At 34.3% G+C, this 18,228-nt stretch overlaps 1 protein-coding gene across 3 annotated transcripts in view; it reads right to left on the bottom strand.

The window, feature by feature from the left end:
- Positions 1–18,228, bottom strand: part of UNC13C (unc-13 homolog C) — a 744,253-nt gene that overhangs the window by 232,841 nt on the left and 493,184 nt on the right. For all 3 annotated transcript variants that reach the window (XM_074294550.1, XM_074294552.1, XM_074294551.1), the window contains one exon: positions 758–891. In XM_074294550.1, coding sequence (XP_074150651.1) covers positions 758–891 — 134 coding nt within the window. The remainder of the gene's footprint in view (positions 1–757; positions 892–18,228) is intronic.

Raw genomic sequence — 18,228 nt, 5'->3', positions numbered from 1 at the left:
TCCATATTCATAAAACAAGGATAATTATACTTGTAATGTTTATTTTATAAAATGATTTTGACTTAAAGTATTATAGAAATTTCACATTTCCATCTTAATCATTATTCACCATGTGCAAAGTACAGTACCAAGGGAGATATAAAGATGGAGATAACATATGATCTTTGTTCTCAGTGGGTGCATAATTTGGTAAAATCTTACAATAATAACTCAGGGCCATTTTATCTATGTTTACATGACAAACTGATGTTTTTTGCATGGAGGTACAGTTTTTAGTGAAGAAATATTTAATCTAAACTATTTCTAAGAATTAATAGTTTCAACTCTTTTAAGGTAAGATTTTCAGACACAAGCATCCTTAATTATTGTAAAGTTCCTTCTCTATTTTACCTTTAATATTCTTTCTAGCTCTGCACAAACAGAAAATGGCAAGGACATGCTGAAAGAATGAAAAATGGGTTATTAAAAAAGGTAGTCAGAAAAGCTTTGCTTAACTATCCAGCCCAGTTCAATGAACATGTTTTATCTATGTTAGGAATTTTCTATATTCAGAGTCAAACATCTTAAGTTAGTTAATTTTACTTTAATGCTAATTCAAGTAGTGAAAACATATAGAAAGACTTTAAACTTCATTTGTCGACAATTTAAAAATGTTTGAACTGTAACTTCTTGTGGTAATATTTATAAGGGCTTATCTTCTTTGGTAAATTCACTTTAATGGAGCCAACTCCATCAATTTTTAAAGCAGAATACTTACTGATTCAGGACAGGTGTGTATGCAGTTTTATCTTCATCAATAATTGTGACCATCAAAGTGATGAGCTGGGGCCAAAAATCCAAATTCTTGATGGTTGGGCCCTGATCTTCCCGAGGAATGTCCTGTTTCTTACTCTGTTTAAAGGATCACACAACATATAAAAAAGTCAAGTTGAATCATTTTAATTCCAATTCAATGCACGGGGAGGGGAAGTAAAAAATTAATTTGTGATTATTTAAATAAATGAAGCTAAATAAAATATCCTTTTTAAGTTGAACAATGATTTGCAGATTGATAGTGACATGGACCTATTAGAAAAAAACATCTTGCTAATCTGAAAGTGACCCAGTTAGGGATACTTGTCCCAGGGTATAGAAATTTAGAAAGTGCAAACACCTAATAATCCTACTCCTTCAGCAGTCTAGAAATCAGCTTATTAATACCAACATAGTCCACCTCTAACTCAATTTGTCTTAAGTACTTCTTTTCTTGCTTTCCCATCACAAATTATAGTTGGCTTAAGGGTTCATTTGTTGTTACATATGATAAATGCCAAAATTGCTATTTACAGCTTTGCACTGATGAGTGTAATTTATTATTTGGTGACCTTTATTAGGAGAGACTATTTCTTTCAGAATGTCTTTGGTCAAGTCTTTATGAGAACTTCAATTGAGGAAGCATAGAAAAAGAAGATTGAATTTCACTGCCTCTTCTTTGTCAAGACCTTAAGAGTTTGTGGATGTTCAAGTAATTAACTCTTTGGTTAAATCTGTGCACTTGAGAAAATCACATATACAAGCACGATTTTCTCTAAATGACCAAGAACTCATCCTATGAGATGACTTCTTCCTGAATCCCTTCCTCTGGTCTCCATAATAACATCTGTATAGATATGATTCTGAATCTTTTATTCTATCAGAACTTCTCAAACTAATTCTCCATTAGAGGTCTAAGTGCTGGGATGATACTGATTCTAAATATTCATACTCACCATAAAGGAGTCTTTTAAAACATGCACCACCACTCACAAACAATTCTTATTTGACACTATATACTTCTTTCAAATACACAGAAGCAAAGAAATGGGTTTTTCATTCAGTAAATATTCTTCATGCAGGACCATTAGGGCATTTATTGACCTTTAAAAATTAGGCCAAACAGACAAGGAAGACTTTCTACTAAAAAATGTATGAGAATTTAAACTATTTAATTAGAGAATTCTAGCTAACTGTCAAATTAATGACAAACTGGTGGTCTCAGGAGGTCGCATAACTGTGGCCATATATTTAAAGCACTGTTCTCAAGTCAACCTGATAGATCTTTATTAAAGTCTATCTATGAGACATGAGAATTATATCTAGATATCCTAACTTATTTTTGAGCTATCTTCATTGAATTTGAATCACTAATATTTTAAACAGATTTTCATTAAATTAATTAATTGCATTTTCTATTACCTTCAATTACATCTTCTCTTCCTGAGAGCTCAGGAAAGTAAAGAACCTTGGGAATTTTAACAAGGGATAGATAAGATTAGTTCTGATGGTTTCAGGAGACAATAATAGAGTACTCTCATTAATCACGTCCCATGTATTCAGTTTTACGGAAAAAAAAAAAAAAAGAAAAAAAAAGGCACTGGTTGTAAATATCGTGGTTAAATTAAAGGAAATTACAATTGATAGTATGACTAATATCACAGCCAAACTATCAACCAGCAAATAGAAGGCTTTAAAGGAGAGAGTGTCAAAAATATATAAATATATGTCAATGCAAAAGTCTGAGAGTTGTTACAGATTGCATAACCATTAGTCTTACATGATCAATGACATGAGGGATCTATTTTTGGTGCCACTGTGGTACTTTGGATTCTGAATGTTTTTTAATCAGCATTAACTGAAAGGTATGTTTACTAGTTAGAATTGTTTACACATCCTAGAGCAATGATTCTGATGAATCGTGTTTCTAATCAGAAACTTTCCTGTACACATATAACAACATCATGTATAAGATTAGAGATGGTTGTGGAATTCATTTAAGTTTATAGGAAACTCTTGGCTCTGGAGAGGGACAATTTCCCATAGAGTGTTTATTCCAAGAGTAAAAAAAGTCCTTGGGAATAGTGGGTATTCACTATACGATGTATTCTTCAAAAGTGTTACTCAGGGCTTTTCTGATGGCCCATCAAAGCATGGAAATGATGTTGGGTTTTGTAAGGCTATGCAGTTGGAGCAACAGTTTTGCCAGGTCCTACAAAGACAGAGAGTGTTTCTTTTTAAAGACCAGCCTTAATAATTTTGTAAAAAAATTTTCAAAAAAAGGTTGGTCAATGGGTAATTAAATTTTTTGGCCATAATAACTTATGAAACTATCTACTAAAGTGGTCAGAGTTTGGTTAGTATTAGCGGAGGGATTGCTCAGAAAGATCTGGAACTGACATTTGAGGTGGGGTATATCTAATTTTTCTGGTGGAATGATGAATGCCCAATCAGTACATTTTCTCAGCTGTTTCTTAGTATATTTGATTGTCATATTGGATGCCCCAAATCACTATGGGAATTATAGGAAAGACAAACCCCAGCCCCTATCATAATAAATCTGAACCTGGCCTTCTCCAGTTCCTATTTGTCCCCTGCTCTCCTTTGCCACCATGCCCTTTACTAGATTTTTAACAAAATCTTTTTTTCAATTACAATCTTTTGCCTTTTTCCTCCCCACCACATTCATTATATATTCTAGTTAGTTCTCATTGAAACCTGGGTTTCTCTTGAAGATATTAATTTCAACATCATCTGCACCAATCTATCTTATCTTCTGACATCCTAGAACACAGTACTAGGAAGAGAAGTTTATGTACTCCTTCTTCCCTATCACTATTTTCACATATTTCCACTGTTACCATTACTCAGAAAGTAATCAGATGTGTAATTGCTACCTTTTATCAATATCTGAGTCATTCTTTTTTTTCCCTCAAGAAGCTTTTATAATCATCTTCTTCATCCCTATCCCAATTTTCATTGAATACCTTGTTCTCCTAGTTCCTAGTTCCTCCTCAACTTCTATGAATGCTATCTCCGATCTACCTCAATCACACAAGAATGAGTACACCTAGACACCTCCATCAAACAGGAAATGATGGAAACCAGGAGGATGTGAATTGCAAGATGTGTAAAAAGATAGTAACTTAGCAAAGCCCCTAGGGCAGTTTCTAAAGAATTTTATCAATAAGGAAGGAAATTATTGAAAACATTTTTTATGGAAAGTATAAGAGGACCTGAATTCACCACCAAACTTTGCTAATTATTTCTCATGTGAACCTTGGCAAGACCCTAAAACTTTGTGAGTCCTTGTTTTCTCATGTAAGAAATCAGTATACTAGACTAATTGCCCTCAGAGATTGTTTCCAATTTTAAATATATGATCCTTTGGTTCTATGAACTAAGGATTCTGGATGGTCAGAACAGAGTGGGGCTTAGCATACTTAGCACAAAGGAAATAACATTGACATTGAACTGTAAATACAAGAATCCAATAAGTAAAGAGTCACAAACGTAAAAGAAAAAAGGCGGTATTAATGAAAGATTTTTTAAAAATACACAGAACACAAAAGACTATCAGAAGAGGATTCAGACAAGTAATTCAGTGTTAGTTATGTTCAGTTTATTACAGATTTAAGTGAAACTGCTGTACAAAAGATGTGTCAAACTTGTGGCCTGTAACAACATTACCAAGTGTAACCTGAACTAGATTAAAATGGGAAATATTTAACAAAACAAAAATACAATAGAACATAATATTATTATGACATTTCAATATATGAACAGGAGGGATCCTTCCATATTGTTGTAGTCTCCATTTCAATGTGAGTGTGATACCATTTCTTTTAATATAACAGACTCAGTTTCTTATAAAAACCTTTAAGTTCTTTTGATATGAAAATGTTCGTGTTTGTTAATGTCTGTCAAGCTGATGAATTTTTTAAAGTTCACATTAAGATGAACAAGTCATATACAAAGTCATCTAATTAATAATATCAAGACCTCCCTGATTAAATCAGGTACAATGGCTCCTTACTTTGGGTTAATCAAATTAATTCATAATTATTTACATGTTGCTATTGATAGTAATATTTGCCTACTTGGTATAGTGTTTTACAGTTATACAGTGCTTTTATATGTCTCCTTGTTTTCACTAAAGTCTCAATGGTAAAGCAAATGCCTAGTATTTCTGAGATAAGAGGAACTAATGCCTCCCACTTTGTAGATTTGTAGATAGCAATAGTAAGGAAACTCTAAATGCATAGAAATGTGAGAAGGTCCACTTATCCAGCCCTTAGCATTGCCTAGGACATTATAGATACTTAGAAAATGCTCATTTATTTCACTTGTCACCTTATACAGCAATATGTTCTGTCTTCTTGCCTTCTATCATACATCTGGTCCTTTTTTCCCCCATCTGTAATACTTCCTTCTGACCAGACCCACAGTATATTCCCCAATTCCCAGGTGTGTTCATTCACTTGGCTTTGAAAGTTGACACCGGCACTGAGTTACATTGATTGATGAGTGAGTGTAAATTTATCTAAGCTACTCTTTCTAGCCAGGTCCAGACCATACTTCAAATCCCATCCAATAATAACTATTATCTACTTTTAAAATCTTTCCATGTTTCTACCTATGATTTTTGAAACAGCAATCAAATTAATATAACTATTGTTTTTGGAAAGTTTATGGCAAGTGATTGCTTTGTGATTCCACTCATCATTCTTATCACTGTCCAGACCAAAACTACCAAAGCAGTAGCTTTTCCTCTATGTGCTATCTTCCGCACCATTAGAACATAATCTTCTTTAGGTCAGGTACTGCCTAACTTTCAATTTGTATCTCTAGTGCTTAGCAGAAAGCCCAGCACATAATTGGTGTTTACCATATCATTTAATATTTATGCACTCACTCATTCTTCCCTTTTATTCAGGAATCAAGGTCAAAAGTGAAATGCTTTGGTGGTGTTCAGAAATATCCTCTTCTCCTCTCTCTCTCCCTCATAATATTAACTCTTGTTGGGATCTAAAACTTGAGGTTTAATTATCTGGAATATGTTTTCTCTTTTCTCTACCCAAGTATATTCTGTGAGAAATATATATTTTCCCTGAATGTTCTTTTCCAAGATAACTTATTGGAGCAATTTATATCTAATTTTCCTTCTTGATATTAATGAACTCTGACCATTCACTTGCCTTTTTGTTATGTTGGATGACTAATTTTTGTTGTGGTTACTTTCAGTTTTACTGACATACTGTACATCCATTTACAAATTACTCCTACTTTATTAGAGGTCTCTTTTAAAAAGTAAAACAGTTAATTATAATTAATAGTACAATGACTTCATCTAAAAGCATATGTATCATTTCACACTTTTTTTTTTCAATTAACAGAAATCTATTTTCTCTCCTTCCCATCCCTCAGCTCTGGCTGCTTGCTTTATTATTGCCTGATCACCCTTCACCCTCATTCCCATTTCCCTCAGGCCAACAATACATTTGCACCTTATTTCTTGTCACATCTTAAACTGATAGTAAGTACAGTAGAGATCACAATTTAGATTGTAATCTAAGTGTTTCTTCTACATAATTAATACCAAAGCAAACTGTGCTATTTACAGCCACAAATTGAATTTACTGATTTTAAAAAATGTAAGGGAAAATGATATAGATTTAAATCATGTTGTGCATCTGTTGCCCATGCTCTCAAGATCTAAGAATGTTGTGGGGTAACTATGAATGGTTTCAATGTAGCTATTGCAGTTGCAAGGTTTTCCTTGGTAATTTGTGTGGTTTCATTAATATCTTATTGTCCCAAGTGTTAACCCTATAGAGAAGTCCAAAGAGCAGTTATAAGTGCCCACAGAGAGGAAACTTGTTTAGATGACAACAGCTGCCATCAGCTTTGGGCAACCATCATATTCTGACCATTGGATTGCAGCAGAAAACAAAAGTGAATGAAGAAGGAAACAATATCGACTTCAGCTTTCCTCAGTTATGCAACTGTCTTAATGAGCCAATGCTATATAGTTTGGCTAGGAGAAAAGAGTTTCAACAAAAAATAGTGGGAAATTTTGTTAGGATATAAAGACCTTCATGATGATATTCCTTCGTAGAAAAAGTATCACTGTAATACAGTCCATGCAAAGTTTGAGGCATAGACCCTTGATTATGAATTATACTTCTGATAATAATTATCAAAATTTTGAATCTTTATTTCATTGCCCATTGAACACTGTTGTGAAGCTCTTTTCCAATCAGACCACCTACATCACTCTTTCACCTAAAGTTTTCTCAGAAAATGAGAAAGAAAAAAAAGTCACCAATCTAGTGTTTCCCCTTTTCCTTAAATCACCTTAACATCAATTCTATTTCCCTCTCCCCTATCATCTTCCTCTTTATTTGCCTACTTAAGCTTATACATTCAATTATATCACTCTTCCTCTCCTCAAATTATGTCTCTCTACTTAATTTTAACCTCTCTCATTCATTGACTTCTTCTGTGTTGCTATAAAATTTATATTCCTAAAAACTATGTCCGATCATTTCACTTACTTTGCTCAAAAGACTTAAAGAGTTTTCTGTCTATATCTAGAAAAAAAACTGCCAACTCCTCCATTTGGTGATTAAGGTTCTTTACAATCTGGCTCCAATATATCTTTCTAGGCTGAACACACATTACTCCCCCTTAGCATCCTATCTTCTAACTAAATTGACCTCTTGATGTCTTACAAACAACATTCCATCTCTGGCCTTTAATGCCTTTTCACAGCTTTTCACTGTTTATGCTTATTAGAACTCTTATACATTGCCAAGTATGAGCTCAAATACCAGCTCCTTCAAGATGTCTTTCCTGATTTCTCCATTTTCTAATGTAGTCTCCTCCCCCCATTCTAAATTATTTTGTATTTATATATCTATATCTATATCTATATCTATATATATGTATATATGTGTGTATAGTGTGTGTATATATATATGTGTGTGTATATACAAATACATGTAATATATTTAAATATATTTAAATGAAAGGAAGTTACAGAGACAGGGAAATAGCAGATGTAGAAATCAAGAGCAAGGTAACATCTAAGCTGAATCTTGAAGGAAAAAAAAAAGTTCTGTAAGGTTGAGGTGAGGAGGAATTTCATTTCATGGATGGGAAATAGCTATTGCAAATTATATTAATCAATCAATATTTATTAAGTGTCTCCTTTGGGCCAGGCCCTCTGCTAAACTCTGGAGATGTGGAGGCCCAAAACAATCCCTGATCTCAAGGAGCTTACAATCTAATATAATAATTATGTTCTTATGGGAAACATGGAAAGAAGAGAACCAGTGCAATTAAGTGCACAAGTTCAAAAGCCTAGACTCAGAATAGTCACTAATGTATCAAAACTATCTTGGAGGTGTGCAGTAGAATGCTCAAGAGATTTGTCTTCCCATGATTCTGAACACTTCACTACTTTTTATCAATGATTCAGATTGAATCATAGCTGGGATATATGTTAAGTAGAAAACAGCACAAAGATTGGAAGGACAGAGAACACACTGGTGGGCAGAATCAGAATTTTAAAAAGATAGAAAGGAACAGCAGAACAAATAAAAAGGAAATTTGGGGAGAGGCTAAATATAAAATTTAACTAACTTCTCAAGGGCAGAATAAGTGAGGCAAAGTTAGACAGGAGATTCTTGGGAGAATTTGGAAATCTTAGGGAACTAAAAAATCTATATAGATAGCAGTATAACAACATAGCAAAAACAGAACCAATGAAAATTTATGCTATATTAGTAGAAGTATATGGACATTTACTCATTTTCCAGTTCTTTGCCAAAAAAAAAAAAAAAAAAAAAAAAAAAAAAAAAAGCTGCTACAAACATTTTTCCCTCCTTTATAATTTCCTTTGGATACAGACCCAGTATCTGTAAACGGGATGCATTAGTTTGACAGTCCTTTGGGCATAATTCCAAAATCTCTCCAGAATAGATGAATCATTTTACAACTCCACCAACAATACATTAGTGTCCCAGTTTTCCCACATCCTCTCCAACATTTATCATTATCTTTTCCTTTCTTCTTAGCCAATCTGAGAAGTGTGAGGTGGTACCTCAGAATTGTTTTAATTCTCATTTCTGCAATCAATAGTGATTTAGAGCATTTTTTTCATATGACTAAAGATAGCTTTAATTTCTTTATGAAACATGTTGAGAGAGAAAAATCAGAACAAAAGGGAAAATCTATGGGAGAGGAAAAAAACAAACAAACAGAAAAAAAGATGTTACCAGAACATAGCATGTGTTGATTAACACTCAATCTCCATAGTTCTTTTTCTGAATTCAGATGGTGTTTACTATCCAAAGTCTACTGGGGTTACTTGGAATATCTTTAATTTCTTCATCTGAGAGACTTCCGGCCAAGATGGCGGCGTGGAGGCAGACAGCTGCTTGAGCTCCTCGTTTTCTCTCAGAACTTACTTCATGACAAGCCTCTGACTTAATGCTTGACCCAGAAAGAAATCCACAAATTATCACCAAGAGAAGACATCCTTGAAAGTCGCCAGAAAAGGTCTGTGTTTGTTCGGGGGAGGGTCAATCAGACTGGGCACAGACTGAGGGCAGACAGCCAGAGCAAGACAGGCAGCTCACACAGCTCAGACCTGAGGGGGAGGGGTGTGATCTCTGCCGTTTCTGTGAAAGGGCTTTTGCCCCAGTGTGGATGCTCCGTCTTGGCAGCAAGCCAGGAGCGGTGGAGAGGGTGTAAACACTGGAGGTGAAGATTAAAACCCCAGAAAGCCAGCGTCTCTCAGAGCCCGGCCACCCCCAACCCCCACCTGGACTGACTCGGTGCGTTCTCGGAGCCTCAGAGCGCAGACTCAGTACAGTCATTGCTGTTCTGTTAGTGGCTCTCTGCTGCCCTACCCCCAGTCTGTAGAGGAAGCCCATTAATACCATCCAGCCCTATCCCCCGCAAAACAGACCAATTGTTTCTCTTGTCAGTTTGTTTTCTTTGATTCCTACTCTGACAAAATGAACAAAAAATTCAAAAGGGCTCTAACCATTGACAGCTTCTGTGTGGAGAGGGAGCAGACTTCAAATGCTGAAGAGACTAGGAACAGAATGTCCCCAGATGTATCCCCTGGGAGGGATATAAGCTGCTCCTCAATACAAAAGAACCTCATAGAGGAAATCAAAAAGGCTCTCACAAGAGAGCTGGAAGAGAAATGGGAAAAGGAAAGGGAAGCTTGGCAAGAGAGCCTGGAGAAGTCATCCCATGCATTCAAAGACAGAATGGATAAAGAAATCAAATCATTGAGAAACAGGATTAGTGAGCTGGAAAAGGTAAACAACTCCAAGGAAAACAGGATTAGAGAGCTGGAAAAAGAAATCAGCTCTCTAAAAAATACAATGGAAAAAAATTCCATAGAAGATAAAAACTCAATTGGACAATTACAAAGAGATATAAAAAAAGTGAGTGAAGAAAATACATCATTGAAAATTAGACTGGAACAAGTAGAAATGAATGACTCAAGGAGAAACCAAGAGGGAGTCAAGCAAAACCAGAGAAATGAGACAATTGAAAAGACTGTCAAGTACCTTACCAGAAAGACAACAGACCTGGAAAACAGATCCAGGAGAGACAATTTGAGAATAATCGGACTCCCTGAAAAATGGGAGGAAAAAAAGAGCTTGGACACCATTTTCGAGGAAATTATCAAAGAGAACTGCCCAGACATTTTGGAAACAGAGGGTAAAATAGACATTGAGAAAATTCATCGATCACCTACTGAAAGGGACCCTAAAATCAAAACGCCAAGAAATATAGTGGCCAAGTTCAAGAACCATCAGACAAAGGAAAAGATATTGGAAGCTGCTAGAAAAAAACAATTCAGATATGGAGGATCCACAATAAGGATAACACAGGATCTAGCAGCGTCCACATTAAAAGAACGCAGGGCCTGGAACATGATATTCCGAAAGGCTAAGGAACTTGGTATGCAGCCAAGAATAACTTACCCAGCAAGAATGAGCATCATTTTCCAGGGAAGAAGATGGACATTTAACGAAATAAATGAATTCCATCTATTTTTGATGAAAAAACCAGACCTACATAAAAGGTTTGATCTTCAAATACAGAACTCAAGAGACTTCTAAAAAAGGTAAAAAGAAATCTTGAGAACTATACTTCTGTCAAAAAAATATGTAAAGAACATATGTACAATTTGTCTTAGAAACTAGAGGTGGAAAGGAGATTATATCATAAAAAAGTATAAAGTGGTGGTACTACATCTCATGAAGAGGCAAAGGTAACCTATTATATCTGAGAGAAAGAAAGGAGGGAGATGAACATAGCGTGTATCAATAGACATATTCGATTTATGGTGAAACTTCTTCCACTTCATTGAAAAGTGAAAGGGAAGGAGTAAGCTAAGGGGAAGTGAATACAGTAATTTCGAGGAAAAGGGATAAAATAAGGGGACGATCTTTAAGGTGGGGGAGGGATCCTAAAAAGGGAGGACTGTGAAAAGCAAGTGGTGTTTACCAGTTTAATACTAGATAGGAGGGTAAAAGGGAAGGAAAGGGGAAAAGCATAAGCAGGGGTTAATAGGATGGCAAGCAATATAGAATTAGTCCTTCTAACCATAAATGTGAATGGGGCAAACTGCCTCATAAAGAGGAAGCAGTTAGCAGACTGGATTAAAAGTCAGAATCCTACTATATGTTATTTACAGGAAACACACCTGAAACAGGATGAGACATTCAAACTAAAAGTAAAAGGGTGGAGCAGAATCTATTATGCTTCAGGCAAAACCAAAAAAGCAGGAGTAGCCATCCTCATCTCAGATCAAGCAAAAACAAAAATTGATCTAATTAAAAGAGATAAGGAAGGGCATTATATCCTGCTAAAGGGAAGCATCAATAGTGAAGCCGTATCAATATTAAACATGTATGCACCAAGTGTTGCAGCATCTAAATTCTTAAAAGAGAAATTAAGAGAGCTGCAAGAGGAAATAGATAGCAAAACTATAATAGCGGGAGATCTCAACCTTGCACTATCAGAATTAGATAAATCAAACCACAAAATAAATAAGAAAGAAGTCAAAGAGGTAAATAGAATACTAGAAAAGTTTGATATGATAGATCTTTGGCGAAAGCTAAATGGAGACAGAAAGGAATATACTTTCTTCTCAGCAGTTCATGGAACCTATACAAAAATTGATCATATACTAGGGCATAAAAACCTCAAAATCAAATGCAGTAAGGCAGAAATAGTAAATGCATCCTTTTCAGACCATAATGCAATCAAAATAACATTTAATAAAAAGCCAGGGGAAAATAGACCAAAAAATAATTGGAAACTAAATAATATTATACTAAAGAATGATTGGGTAAAACAGCAAATCATAGACATAATTAATAACTTCACCCAAGAAAATGACAATAATGAGACATCATACCAAAATGTGTGGGATACAGCCAAAGCAGTAATTAGGGGAAGTTTTATATCTCTACAGGCCTACTTGCATAAAATAGAGAAAGAGAGGGCCAACGAATTGGGTTTACAACTAAAATTGCTAGAAAAGGAACAAATTAAAAACCCCCAGACAAACACAAAACTTGAAATTCAAAAAATAAAAGGTGAGATTAATAAAATTGAAAGTAAAAAAACTATTGAATTAATTAATAAAACTAAGAGTTGGTTTTATGAAAAAACCAACAAAATAGACAAACCCTTAGTAAACCTGATTAAAAAAAGGAAAGAGAAAAAGCAAATTGATAGTCTTGAAAATGAAAAGGGTGAACTCACCACTAATGAAGAGGAAATTAGAACAATAGTTAGGAGCTACTTTGCTCAACTTTATGCCGATAAATTCGATAACTTAAATGAAATGGAAGAATACCTTCAAAAATATAGCTTGCCCAGATTAACAGAGGAAGAAGTAAGTAGTCTAAATAGTCCCATCTCAGAAAAAGAAATAGACCAAGCTATTAACCAACTTCCTAAGAAAAAGTCCCCAGGACCAGATGGATTTACAGGTGAATTCTACCAAACATTTAAAGAACAACTAACTCCAATGCTATGTAAACTATTTGAAAAAATAGGGATTGAAGGAGTCCTACCAAATTCCTTCTATGACACAGACATGGTACTGATACTTAAACCAGGTAGATCGAAAACTGAGAAAGAAAACTATAGACCAATTTCCTTAATGAATATTGATGCTAAAATCTTAAATAAGATATTAGCAAATAGACTTCAGAAAATCATCCCCAGGATAATACACTATGACCAAGTGGGATTTATACCAGGAATGCAGGGCTGGTTTAATATTAGGAAAACTATTAGTATAATTGACCATATTAATAATCAAATTAATAAAAACCATATGATCATCTCAATAGATGCAGAAAAGGCATTTGATAAAATCCAACATCCATTCCTACTAAAAACGCTTGAGAGTATAGGAATAAATGGACTATTCCTTAAAATAATAAGGAGCATATATTTAAAACCTTCAGTAAACATCATATGTAATGGTGATAAACTAGAACCTTTCCCTGTTAGATCAGGAGTGAAACAAGGTTGCCCACTATCACCATTACTATTCAATATAGTACTAGAAACTCTAGCCTTGGCAATAAGAGCCGAGAAAGAGATCCAAGGAATTAGAGTAGGAAATGAAGAAATCAAATTGTCACTTTTCGCAGATGACATGATGGTATACTTAGAGAACCCCAAAGACTCTGCTAAAAAGCTATTAGAAATAATTCAGAATTTTAGCAAAGTCGCAGGATACAAAATAAATCCACATAAATCCTCAGGATTTTTATACATTACCAACACAATCCAACAGCAAGAGATACAAAGAGAAATTCCATTCAAAATAACAGTCGATAGTATCAAATATTTGGGAATATATCTACCAAAGGAGAGTCAGGAATTATATGAGCAAAATTACAAAACACTTGCCACAAAAATAAAGTCAGATTTAAATAATTGGAAAGACATTCAATGTTCTTGGATAGGCCGAGCGAATATAATAAAGATGACAATACTCCCCAAACTAATCTATTTATTTAGTGCTATACCAATCAGACTCCCAAGAAACTATTTTAATGACCTAGAAAAAATAACAACAGAATTCATATGGAAGAACAAAAGGTCGAGAATTTCAAGAGAAGTAATAAAAAAAAATTAAATGAAGGTGGTCTAGCTGTACCTGATCTAGAGCTATATTATAAAGTAGCAGTCACCAAAACCATTTTCTACTGTCTAAGAAATAGACTAGTTGATCAGTGGAATAGGTTAGGTTCACAGGGCAAGATAGTGAATAAAAATAGCAATCTAGTGTTTGACAAACCCAATGATCCCAACTTTTGGGGTAAGAATTCATTATTTGATAAAAACTGCTGGAAAAACTGGAAATTAGTATGGCAGAAACTAGGCATGGACCCACATTTAACACCACATACTAAGATTAGATCAAAATGGGTCCAAGATTTAGGCATAAAGAACGAAATCATAAATAAATTGGAGGAACATGGGATGGTTTACCTCTCAGACTTGTGGAGGAGGAAGGAGTTTGTGTCCAAGGGAGAACTAGAGACCATTATTGATCGCAAAATAGAACATTTTGATTAAACCAAATTAAAAAGTTTCTGCACAAACAAAACTAATGCAAACAAGATTAGAAGGGAAGTAACAAATTGGGAAAAAATTTTTACAGTTAAAGGTTCTGATAAAGGCCTCATCTCCAAAATATACAGAGAATTGACTTTAATCTATAAGAAATCAAGCCATTCTCCAATTGATAAATGGTCAAAGGATATGAACAGACAATTTTCAGATGATGAAATTAAAACTATTTCCACTCATATGAAAGAGTGTTCCAAATCACTATTGATCAGAGAAATGCAAATTAAGACAACTCTGAGGTATCATTACACACCTGTCAGATTGGCTAAGATGACAGGAACAAATAACGATGAATGTTGGAGGGGCTGTGGGAAAACTGGGACACTGATGCATTGTTGGTGGAGTTGTGAAAGAATCCAACCATTCTGGAGAGCAATCTGGAATTATGCCCAAAAAGTTATCAAAATGTGCATACCCTTTGACCCAGCCATACTACTACTGGGCTTATACCCCAAGGAACTACTAGAGAAGGGAAAGGGTCCTGTATGTGCCAAAATGTTTGTGGCAGCCCTTTTCATAGTGGCTAGAAGCTGGAAGATGAATGGATGTCCATCAATTGGAGAATGGTTGGGTAAACTATGGTATATGAATGTTATGGAATATTATTGTTCTATAAGAAATGACCAACAGGAGAAATATAGAGAGGCTTGGAGAGACTTACATCAACTGATGCTGAGTGAAACGAGCAGAACCAGAAGATCATTATACACTTCAACAATGATACTGTACGAGGATGTATGCTGATGGAAGTGGATTTCTTCAACATAGAGAAGAGCTAATCCAATTCCAATTGATTAATGATGGAAAGAACCAGCTACATCCAGAAAAAGAACAATGGGAAATGAATGTAAACTGTTATTTTTACCTTCTGAATCCAATTCTTCCTGTGCAACAAAAAATTCGGTTCTACACACATATATTGTATCTAAATTATACTGTAATATATTTAGCATATATAAGACTGCTTGCCATCTGGGGGAGGGGTTTGGGGGAGGAAGGGAAAAAATCTGAATAGAAGTAAGTGCAAGGGATAATGTTGTAAAAAATTACCCATGCATATGTACTGTCAAAAAATGTTATAATTATAAAATAAAATAAAAATTAAAAAAAAAAAATTCTTCATCTGAAAATTGTCTGATCATATCCTTTGACCATTTATCAATTGGGGAATGACTTGAATTTTTTATAAATTAATATATTCTTTATATATTTTAAAAATAAGGCCTTTATCAGAAATACTGGTTGCAATTTCCCACCCTCCCCCCCAGTTTTGTGCTTCCCTTCTAATCTTTTTTTTTAATTTTTATTTTATTTTATAATTATAACATTTTTTTGACAGTACATATGCATGGGTAATTTTTTACAACATTATCCCTTGCACTTCTATTCAGATTTTTTCCCTTCCTCCCCCAACCCCCTCCCCCAGATGGCAAGCAGTCTTATATATGTTAAATATATTACAGTATATTTCTAGATACAAATATATGTGTGTAGAAACCGAATTTTTTTGTTTGCACAGGAAGAATTGGATTCAGAAGGTAAAAAAATAAGTTTTACATTCATTTCCCAGTGTTTCCTTTTTCTGGATGTAGCTGGTTTCTGTCCCATCATTAATCAATTGGAATTGGATTAGCTCTTCTCTATGTTGAAGAAATCCACTTCCATCAGCATACATCCTCGTACAGTATCATTGTTGAAGTGTATAATGATCTTTCTGGTTTTCTGCTCGTTTTCACTCAGCATCAGTTGATGTAAGTCTCTCCAAGCCTCTCTGTATTTTCTCCTGTTTGGGCTATTTTCTTATAGAAACAATAATATTTCCATAACATTTCATATACCATAGTTTTACCCAAACCATTTCTCCAATTGATGGACATCCATTCATCTTCCAGCTTCTAGCCACTATGAAAAAGGGCTGCCACAAAACATTTTGGCACATACAGGTCCCCTTTCCCATCTTTAGTAGTTCCTTGGGGTATAAGCCCAGTAGTAGTATGGCTGGGTCAAAGGGTATGCACATTTTTGATAACTTTTTTTGGGCATAATTTCCAGATTGCTCTCCAGAATGGTTGGATTTCTTTCACAACTCCACCAAACAATGCATTTCTAAATCTTGGCTGTGTTTGTTTTGTTTTGTTTGTGCAAAAACTTTAATTTAATGTAATCAAAGTTTTCCCATTTTTGCTTTTATATGGTTTATAATTTTGCAAATTATATCATATTATATTATATTATATTATATTATATTATATTATATTTATATTCTCTGCTTGCAAACTATATTTTCTTTTAGTACAAACTAAGAACAATGGATAGAAAATTGTAGAGAGGCAAAATTTTAGGATTGGTATAAAGAAAAAAACTTATTAAGTTAAAAACAGGTCAAAAAAATAGAAATGGAATGCCTTATAAATTTTGGCCTGTCCTTTACTGGAAAATCTTGAAGTAAAAAAAAAAATGATATCTGCTTCAAGTAAAAAAAAAAAAATGGTATAGAGGAAAAATCTTGTTTCAGGTATGGATTTCACTAGAAAGATTCTGAAATACCTTCAACCTTTTGTATTCTTTGAAGAAAGGTATCTCATATACCCATAGATTGTTGCATCTGGGGGAAAAAAAAAAAACAAAAAAACCCCCAAAACTTTGAGAACATTTATTCCAAACTACCCATTTTACAGGGCAGTGAGGTGGTATAGTAGATAGAGAGTTGGACCTGAAATTAGGAAGATTCAACTTTGTGAGTTCAAATATGGCCTAGGAAAGTTAGTAACTATGTGACTCTGGGTAAGTCACTTAACCCTGTTTGCCTCAGATTTTTATCTGTAAAATGGGCTGGAGAAGGACATGGCAAACCACTATAGTATCTCTATCAAGGAAAATCCCAAATGGAGTCATGGAGAGTTGGACCCTACGAAAAATGACTCAACAACAACAAAACCCTACAATTATAATTAAAGGTAGCTTGATATTATAAAGGATAGAGTGCTAGATCTGTACTTAGGAAGACCGAGCACAAACTTTGTTTCAGATCCTTCCTAGTTTTAAGTTTAGTTGCTTAACTTTTTTCAGTAGCAGTTTCCTTATAAATAAAAGGATAGTAATAATGGTACCTATCTCCTGAGGATCAAATGATAGTATATATGTAAAGTACTTCTCAAACTTGAAAGTACTACATGCTAGCCATTACCATGGTTAATAATAAAGAAATTAACGCTAAATGAGTGAAAATTAAGGGGAAATCCCAAATTTCACAATTAAGGAGCAGACCTGTGACTTGAACCCAGATATTCTGGGGTTTTAAGAATAATGTTGAAACTATTCCATTTTACTGATCTCCTTGATTATCTAAGAAGGTTTCTATAGAAACTCTTATTTAACAAGAAAAAAAATAAGTTTCTCTGCAGAAGCTGTTCCCATAACAAAGCATCAACTTGTTATTATTTCATGTAAATACTGCCTGCTCATTAAGCAAGACAATTATTTTTCTTTCCCCTTCTGGGTGCCAACAGCAGATATTCATTGGCTATATTAATCTCCACTCAAAATGCAAGAAGGGCCTATATTTCAGCCTTATACCTACCTTCTTGAAAATGACACGTTTTTCCTGAGGTTTAACTATAAATGTGAGTATTCTGACTTGTTACAATTAAAACAAACAAAACACAAACCTTATAAGATAGTAATGTAAGAACCTTCTTAGCCAGTGTCATTAGATTAAATAGACTAGGTCTAGTAATGGAC

Source organism: Sminthopsis crassicaudata, chromosome 2 (genome assembly GCF_048593235.1).
Source record: "Sminthopsis crassicaudata isolate SCR6 chromosome 2, ASM4859323v1, whole genome shotgun sequence".
NCBI classification, from domain to species: Eukaryota; Metazoa; Chordata; class Mammalia; order Dasyuromorphia; family Dasyuridae; genus Sminthopsis; species Sminthopsis crassicaudata.
Note: the sequence above shows the minus strand (reverse complement) of the source record. Positions and strands in the feature narration are given on the sequence as shown.